This window comes from Pygoscelis adeliae, unplaced genomic scaffold (assembly GCF_000699105.1).
Source record: "Pygoscelis adeliae isolate BGI_AS28 unplaced genomic scaffold, ASM69910v1 Scaffold101, whole genome shotgun sequence".
Classification (NCBI taxonomy): Eukaryota; Metazoa; Chordata; class Aves; order Sphenisciformes; family Spheniscidae; genus Pygoscelis; species Pygoscelis adeliae.
In genome coordinates, this window is record NW_008824238.1 from 5,202,772 (window position 1) to 5,212,279 (window position 9,508).

The window sequence follows — 9,508 nt, forward strand, 5'->3', positions numbered from 1 at the left end:
TGGCCCACAAATCACTGATGTTCATACGTGCTTCAGGTCTCTTCCTGTACTGCTACATGAACATACAGCGAGAAGGCAAAAGTGGCTCCACAAGACTACTTTTTAACACATTCCTAAAGGTCCAACTGCAAATCAATAGACATTAATCAGTACAGAGACACCCACTCCCATACACAACAGGCACAGAGCCTATGTTGCACTTAAATCCTACTCTGAGAATTTAAAGTAAGTGCTATTTTCAGTATTTCAACAATGCTGATTTCTGCACAGTAATGCATTTCACCCACAGTGAAAAGCTGTCACATTGCTGCATATCTATTCAATAAAAGCATTATAATTAGGTCAGCTACTGGGTAAAGGAGACAATAACCACTTTAACAAAGCACTGTTACAGCCCTTATAGGTCCTCATCTGAAAAGAAAGTTTCTTCTTTCCTTTGTTGTCCCCCCAACATATATTTTCCACAAATATCTCAGCAATTGCCAATCCAATTATACAACAACAGGAGACGATTACTGTGTGACAATGTTCTAATTCACAGACATAACCTTTCTTCTACGTTTATATTTTATTGGGGATATTTTCCTGGGGGGTAGAGATGCCCTCCACTCACCACCAGGGACAAACGGGTCTAAAAATAATTTTGCCTGGTTCTAATCGATAACATCACGTTGGCAAACCTCTTCCGAAGACACATGAAAGCAAGGTAACCTATTCCCGCCAGCATGCTGACCAGCAGGGTGGTGCCGAGAACCCTGGGCGCCCTTTTCTTGGCCACGCGGAACGCCGTTGGCAAAACAGCCGAGATTAATATATTGTTGACGTGTCCCAAAACTTTGTAAAATGCTTTTCTCTTCAGGACACGCTCATAATAGGCTTCCAAGTTGGGCCGCTTTCCGTTTCCCCAGTTTCTTCTTGCTAATCCCAGAAACTTCAGGCGATGCAATGTGACGGCAAGTGATACATCTGCCAGACTGAAGAAATCACCACAGAGCCAAGGCTGATTTTCATCTTCTAAGCAGAGATAAAACATAAAGAATTAGGAGCTAATGGAATACATGGGCTCCACGGGCTAACATTTAGTTTAGTGCTATTTCAAAATGCTGTTAATAAATACCACCAACACTTCAGCTAAGATATGACTTTAATCAATGAACATTTTACTAATCCCTGTCCATTCTTCACACAATATTGTAAAGTCTTAGGCTCAGCAGCCTGGCTTACATTTGTTAACAAAAAAGAGCCACATTTCAGGTTCATAAATTAAAACCCACAGTAAACACTTATTTTCCTCAACTACATTTCTCAAATCTGGATTAAATTAAACAGGAGTAGAAAGGAGGAAGGCAGTTTAGCTTTTACTGAAAAGCTACCACTTGTCTGAAGAATTTATCATCTTGTCTGTGTCACTCAGCTCTATGGCATTCACTCAATAACTGCTAATTTGCTGGAGACTTTCAAGTCAAAAAGAAACAGATCAGACGACTGACCTGCACCAAACACACCAGCTCAGCAAGAAGACAGAGTTTGTCTACCCATCCTTCCTTTGTGCCTCCTAGACCACAAACCATGGGGTTTTTACATTGAGAATTTTGAGAAGCAATGGATATTCACACTGCCCACCATTAGTCAGCAGCACAGATGGAGACCCCAGGCTCCCTCTCCGGTCAAAGGAAAGGGGTGAATCTTCCGGGGATGGCTCAGAGCAGGCACTGCCAGGCAGCATCACACCTCTAAGTTCAGTGATCTGAACCACCACCACCTGAAAGGGCTGACCTGTACTGACTACACTGAGAGCTTTTGAAACCCAGGATATGAAATTTGGTAGTTAGCACAGCTGCCAGCATGAGCACTCTGCTCTAGCCTAGATCTCAAACAGGACTATGCCGTTCCCTCCTCATTTGCAACCTTTTGCAGTTCCTCCCACACAACAGGCACGCAAAAGCGCTGGCATGAACATTCAGCAGCACCTCTGTGGAAACAGAGAAATTTTGCAATGTCCCTTTCAACTCATTTGCCACCAGAGGAAAGCAACAGTTTGGCACACCAGCATTACCAGTCCATTTCGACCGGTTATGCAGGTCTGGAAAAAAGGCCTCGGCAGAGAACGAGTGTATCCTATGTTGCTGAAAGGATACCTGGGGATTCATCCAGTGCATTAAGTAAATACGATGATGGAAAGGAAGACCACAGAAGCTAACCTGTGTGAAAGAAAGACGCCTGCAGTGGCAGCAGCAGTAAGTGAATGAGGGATTTGAGCAGTAGCAAGAGAAGCAGAAGTTCAGATGTTGACCAGGACCTGGAGAAGCATTGCTCACAAACCTCAAAAATGTGAATACCTCAGACAAAATTCCAAGAGGCAGGTAATAGCCGTATGTTTTACTAAATCCTGCGATCCTGGTGGTTTTCGTAAGTTCATCAACACTGTATCAGTTGACTCCTTGGAAAGGCTATCTAGCAGAGAAAGCAAACGGGCTGCTGGAAATGATGACAGATTTAGTTTGTTGAACAAAATCCTACCATCCTTTGTGAGTTAAAGGATTTTCTGTGACTCTTTCGCTGTTGAGTCAGTAGAAAATTTAACCTAGATTTTCAATCACTGGTTCAAATCTACTGTCTTGATAGTAACTGATAATTCATAGAATCATAGAATCATTAAGGTTGGAAAAGACCTCTAAGATCATTGAGTCCAACCGTCAACCCAACACCACCATGCCCACTAAACCATGTCCCTAAGCGCCTGATCTACCCGTCTTTTAAACACTTCCAGGGATGGTGACTCAACCACTTCCCTGGGCAGCCTCTTCCAATGTTTAACCACTCTTTCAGTAAAGACATTTTTCCTCACGTCCAATTTAAACCTCCCCTGGTGCAACTTGAGGCCATTTCCTCTCATCCTATTGCTAGTTATTTGGGAGAAGAGACCGACACCCACCTCAGGTGGGATTATTACAACAGCTATTTGTAGAGCCAAATGCAAAGAGTTATTGATTTGAGCAGATGCAGTTGATATTGACTGATGCTTCATGCAGCTCCCAGTGAAGTCAGAGGAAGGATTCCTATTAGCACCACTGGGAGTTGGACCAGACTCTGAATAAGTGGAAGACTAATCCCATTTAAACAAAATTCGACTCTCATTTGGGTGGATGGCAGGTAAACACCACTGCTTTCCAAGAGGGTGGGGGAGGGGGGTTGCTTAATGATTAGAGCACTTACCCAGATTGCTAATTCTGCATATACCACAAATATCAGCACAGTATTTACACAAGATTGTAATAAACCTGTGTTAAACATTAAGGTCGTGATCATTATAGTGAACTGAGGCCTACAACTACAACATCAAGAATAACATTCTGTAGTTAAGGTTTTTCTTATTTTGTTGATAAAATACTGCAAAATTGTGCAGCTAATTATACTCCCTATGCTGAAAACGTGATCAAGCACTCTCATAAGACAGTGAGAACTCAATGACAGCAGCAGTAAACTAAACTAGTATTTAAAACAGTATTGATCCCTTCTGTGATGCTAGATCAGTATATCCTAAAAGTATCAAACTGGATACATTAAAACCGGTTCTATAATAGTGCTGTCAACAAGTTTACTCAGTCTCCCCAAACATAAGCATCAACAGGATTTAGCAAGAATAATTCCTTACCTGGTGTTTCCTCATTTCGCCGCTGCAATTCAGTCTCAACCTGATCCAAAACTTTTTCCAGTTCATCCAATATTTTCTTTAGGTATTTTATATTATCATGATCCAGCAGTTTAGACTAAATATATATACAGGTTAGCGTTTTAATCATTGTACAGAGTTTATACTTTTATCAGAGAACTTTTACTTAGATACTACAGTGCTTATTCATAAAAGGCGATTATTTTCTCCACATAGTCAGCTGGATACCATTTGGATACTGGTGACAATTCACGTAACAGAAGAAAAACATTGGAGATGCTAGACATCAAGGTCTGCCTCACCCTGCAGGGTGCTCAACAGCCCAACACCAGCACAGATGTGTCCTTTGGAGTCAGTGGGACCAGTCCAATACTTCAGCACACACTTGAAGTGTGTAGCTGATCTGGGGGACAGACTGCTTCATGCCTTGTAGGGTTAAACCACTGCATGACATTACTGGTAATGACAGGTGAAACAAATGTTTACATCGTGGCAGAAAAAATCTGACACTAACAAGCTCGTAATAAACGGGGGAATACACAGAGTTTTCTTACTTTCAGGCGCTTCTGTTTTGCTATATAGGCATCTTGAAGGTCTGGATTTTCTTCCGCAAGTTTCTTCAACTCCGATTCTGTGTTACTTATTTGGCCTGATACAAAAAACCAAAGGAATAACATTAGATATCCAAACGTACCCGTAACGCAACCCACAGGAACTAATCAATAGCTTGTGTACCAATACCACACCGAAGAAATGGGAAGTGGTACTTCAGTGAAGCATCACCACCAAGTTGGGATTCAAAACCACCATGCTTTGGAAAACTTAACTGCTGCATAAATTGACCCCACCCACACCTTCTTCTCAACAGTTTGCAAAGAACTCTATAAATTGGTGATCTGCCAGGCAAGAATGAGGAATTCTTGTTAATATTTTTCTCTTATTCAGATAAAACCATTTTGCTGCCAAAAACTGTGCTAAATCCATGAAATTCTACTACAAATATCTTAGGACTCTGATGTTTTTGTACCTCAGTTCCTGGGTTCCTAACACACTTTTCATGCTGTGAAAGCGCAGACAGGCCCATAATGAGATTTTCTGTAGGCCACCGTAGGTCACATGCATAATTCCACAACAGAAGCCTAAATACCACTGAATATGGAACGAAGGTGTTTTCAGTTAGCTAAAATGTGACACCAAAATCTGTGATCCCTTTTGGAAATGTTCATTACAGAGTATATGGATGTTCTAGAAAAAGATTCATTATATGACTTAAAGAAGGAATGATGTGAAAAATTTAAGATAATTTTACTGATTTCTACTACATGTGTATAGATAGCCTTTCTCTCCTTAAAATGGGGCTTTGCTTGAAAATGCCATACTTACAGACCCAGATTACCAAAAGATAGTGAATAATAAGTTATCTTATCTTCTAAAAATAAATATTTCTAGTAATAAACTGAGAAGAAAAGAATAGTTATAGGGCATGAATCACCTCTCACTTGTACTTGATAATTAAGATTAGTTCAAATTAAGTCTTATAAATTAAACTGATAAAAAATTCTTGCTAGAGAATAATGAATTCACTGTTTTATATATTCTTTGTTTCATCCTGACATGACTGTGAAAGCCATCTTCCAACATAGTATATGAAGAAATTGAAGGATGTTATCACACAACTAAAAGCTTACATATGCAATTAATTACTTAACTGGATTTGTATGCATAAACATAATACATAACTGGCTGGCGGCTTATTATATCTAGCAGGCTGAAAAAGATCAGCTTTTCAAAGCTGAAAACTAAACCATCCGGGAGAAGTTTGAACAAGCAAAGGAATTGTTTAGGAACATCCATGAGCTATTCAAAAAAATGCCTCAAATCAAGAAAGCAGGCTATGCTTTAAGTATAAAAAGATAAGAAAACACCCCAATTTAGACAAGTAGTAATTTTAGCTCTACCAATATGGACGTGTGTGTGTAAGCTGACAGCAATTTATACCAACTAGAAGCTAGAGGGGAAGAATACATACAGTCAGCAGAACACAAGACAACGTTGTAAAGTGAACCGTAATAAATGCACTATTATTACCGTGTGAAAACAGAAAAAATATCAATAATGCCTACGAATAAAGTACAATTGTTCAATAAACAGTCAGCATCCACATTTGGGGAAAAAAAAGAAACAAAAACCAGACAGTACACTGATACAAGAGAATAATTCATGTTAATTCCGTAAAAAAAATGCTAATTACTCTTCCTGAAATTACCCATTCTAAAATCTCTCCAGATACTTTTTTACAAAAAATTTATTTTTAATCATTGATCATTGGACCAGCAACACTGACTTCTAAATACTTTGCAATGCTCAAGAAGTTTCCAGCAGACAGAACGAAAACTAATTCTGCCCTGATGTTTTATAAAGGATAACGCATGCAACTGTAAAGAAAACTAACTGCCTGACTTCACTTCTGACAACACAATGGCGTGGCTAATATGAGAACTGACTTGCCAAAAATTTTAAGGCGTAGGATAACAGTTTGTTGGAAACAGAACTTCTCAAAGTAACACAGTATCAGCTTTTATGATATTATGAATTTGGTAATAGTATAGTTGTATTACATTTCAAAGTCTCTGCAGTATTTGACTTTGTTCTACAGAGCATTCTAAAATATCATACAAAAAAATCAACACGATACAAAGCACTGACCGACCAAAAAAGAAATCAGAGATCTCAGAACATAACTGTAAACAGGGAATCGTCATCCAGCCTTGTTCTCGGGATTGGATCCTTGTCCTAGAACTATTTAGTTCTTTCGTAATACTTAGAAGGAAACATAAAAGCATTAAAGTTTGCCATGGTACAAAGACTAGAAGGGACATAAATCAAGAAAAAACATGGCACTGATACCCAGTGGTCTGGACTGGTTGATAAACTGGCCCTAAGCAACCAACTGATGTTTCAACACAGTCCAATGTAAAATATAAATTGAAGCAAAAGATACAGGCCATGTTTCTTGGCGAGAGGACTGAAGCAAAAGATACAGGCCATGTTTCTTGGCGAGAGGACTGTAAGTTTACAAGCAGTTCTGAAAAGCTAGACTGAGGTCATGATCCACGACCAGCTGAACAAGGATTCCCAGTGCAGTTCTGTGGCTGAAAGTAATGCTGGAGTCTTTGGACATACAGTATCTTCCAGCTACTGAGAATAACGATTTAAATATTTATCTCCCTATCTGACACCAAAGTGAACAGAAAAAAAAGAGCTATGAGAACTGAAAGATTATTTGCCAAGGATTTTTCTGAATATCACTGAACGTTGTTTAAACTAAGTATTTCTGCAAACTACTGGATTTGAAACAGGAGTTCATTTCAGGAGGTTCTCCGTTATAAAGGGGACTGTGCAACATTATCTACAGTTATTTCCTCTGCCCTTAATGTATTTTTTCATGGGAAACTGGTATGTATATAAAAGTCCATCAGGTAAAATACCGATCCCAAGGAAGTCAAAGAACATTTTACCATTGATTCTATCAGACCACCGTTTGGGTTTTTTTCTCCCTACCCCCAGCACCAAGTGGACACTAGTACATTCCTCAGACAAAAAGGGCCTTATAACATATTAGATAAACAGACCCTGTTTCACTGAGGCTAATCTGCATTTGCACCACTTTGAGAGGAAACCAATTGCTTTAATTTAATAGGTAAACTTATTACAAGTTTACAATCACAAAAAAATGGGTTTCCTTCAGTGTGGTGGTTCGATGTGAGCAGTAATAGAGCTGTTCCCTATAAATTGCTTTATAAGCATAAGCAGCAAGATCAGAAAATAAAATACTCACAGCTGTCACAGCTGCCATTTTCTGTTATGCACAAGAAGCACATTTTCCATCATTAGGAAAATTAATGCCACAGACAGCTCAAAAATGACACTTCCTCTTTCCCGTTTTCAAATCATAACAGACTACAAAATCAATAAAAAGTATACACACAAATTATCAAGGACTGCAACTAAAATTGGAAATCTGTGCTCAATATATTCCGCTCAAGGTGCACTGAAGACACAAGATGAATGTAACGCGACATCCTATTAACTGATAGGCATTCAGAGCTGTACCAGTACATACTACGAATTCTGCTGGTAGCATAGGCTGGAATCATGGAGTCCACCGTTAACTCGGGGTGCAGGATGCAGCCATGCGTGTAGGCATCCATAGGCAAGGAGTCTAAAAGCTCTCTATAGTGTTGCACCCTTGGATAATACATGCTCCCTTCTTCTGGCATTAATCTTGGTACTTCCTCTGCAACACAAAGTTAAAAATAAAGTTAAGAAAAGAAGAACCATGTAATTGACCAAAAGCAGTATTTCCAAAGTTACTTTGGTTACGTCCAACTGGCACAGATGGCACAGCCACAGTTAAGAAAGATTCACTTATTACCCACCGTAACTCAATAGCGTTATCACAGCTCAGAGAAACACATATACACGTACTTCATTTTAAAACGTTTGAATAATTCCAATTCCTACGCAGCAACCCACATAAACATGTACTTAAGAGGCCTTCAAATCAGAAAACTAGATTCAGCATCTATTTTGTACTTCTAGGAATGGGCGACCATGGCACACAACCCTTTAGCCCTCTCACAGTAGGGCACAACTGAAGTTCTAGTAAGTTGTTACAGCTGAAACATTACTGCAGCTGCAATGCTGCAAAAATTACAGTACGGGAATCCTACTCAAAGCATGATTAGAAGTATTCCTGCACACTACTGAGTTTTACCCTGCCCTCGATCTACCTGGCCCCCCATTTGATGAAAACGCCAGCATTAAATACATATTATGCTCACGCAACAACGAAGTTTTCTTCATGCCTTAGAAACCGCAGCGCTAAACCCCTGAAACACAAAATGCTGCCTCTTCACACCTGAAAAAATACAACTCTGCATTTCCTTCAAAAACTGAGGCAGTCTGTTTTCTGGCAATACAGACACAAACAATTTCAAAAGCCTGCACGCGATCACTTCCGAGTTCTTTCTTCCTACTTCTTTACCTCTTCACTCCATTTTGGCTCCAAAAATAACTTACTCATTCTACTTCCTTTTCTCCACCCAAGATTATTCTGGAATTAAGCATCTATCTTTTTTTTCTCACAGAGAAGCAGGACCTGCCCAACAACAGCAGTTGTGCAGCTCTCTGTTCAAAACATTATTTTTCGCGGCAGTCTCACCACAGGGTTAGCACAGCGCGGCGCTGCCATTACTGAACCCATTTCTCCATCCTTCCTGAAGGGGTGAGGAAGGCAGTGGCAGGTTCTCACTCACAGCTACTTGTAAAGGTGCTGGAAGGCCCTCAGTTCATTTTAAAGGAACGTGTTTTTACCCCATATCACCAACTATTAGGAGAGCCCATTTACTCGTGAGACTATAAACGTTTTCTGGTCCTGAACGAACCAGCACGTGGCGATACGGAGCTGACCCCAACACCGCTGCACGCAACGGGTACGTGGGGAAGGATTTCACACCGAAACGCCTACGGGATTACCATCTACAAACGTCGCTTCAAGGTAATCGATAATCTGCGTTGCCTCACAAATGATGTTTTCCCCATGGATCAGGACAGGTACTTCTCCAGAGGAATTTAAGCGCATGAACCATGGTTCGTTGTGCTCGCTCAGCGGCAGGTTTACATCGTGCTCTTCGCACTTCAGGGCTTTTTCGGCTATTGCCAAGCGCACCTGCAACGGTATCATCGGGGTTACCCCAGGAGAAGCACTCCCCGGACAGCTGTCCCCGCTCTGTGGAGCCGGCCCGGCCCGGTCCGGCCCCGGCTCCCCGGCCC

General features: G+C 40.5%; 1 protein-coding gene across 1 annotated transcript; it reads right to left on the reverse strand.

Annotated features, from left to right (window-relative positions):
• Positions 1–587: 587 nt before the first annotated feature.
• On the reverse strand, positions 588–9,376 carry GDAP1 (ganglioside induced differentiation associated protein 1). Its single transcript, XM_009335017.1, has 5 exons — positions 9,212–9,376; positions 7,797–7,970; positions 4,228–4,322; positions 3,656–3,770; positions 588–1,014 (listed from the first exon to the last, which is right to left on the reverse strand). The coding sequence occupies exons 1-5, from the start codon at positions 9,315–9,317 to the stop codon at positions 632–634; spliced, it is 873 nt and encodes a 290-aa protein (XP_009333292.1). The 5' UTR covers positions 9,318–9,376; the 3' UTR covers positions 588–631.
• Between the last annotated feature and the right edge of the window lie 132 nt (positions 9,377–9,508).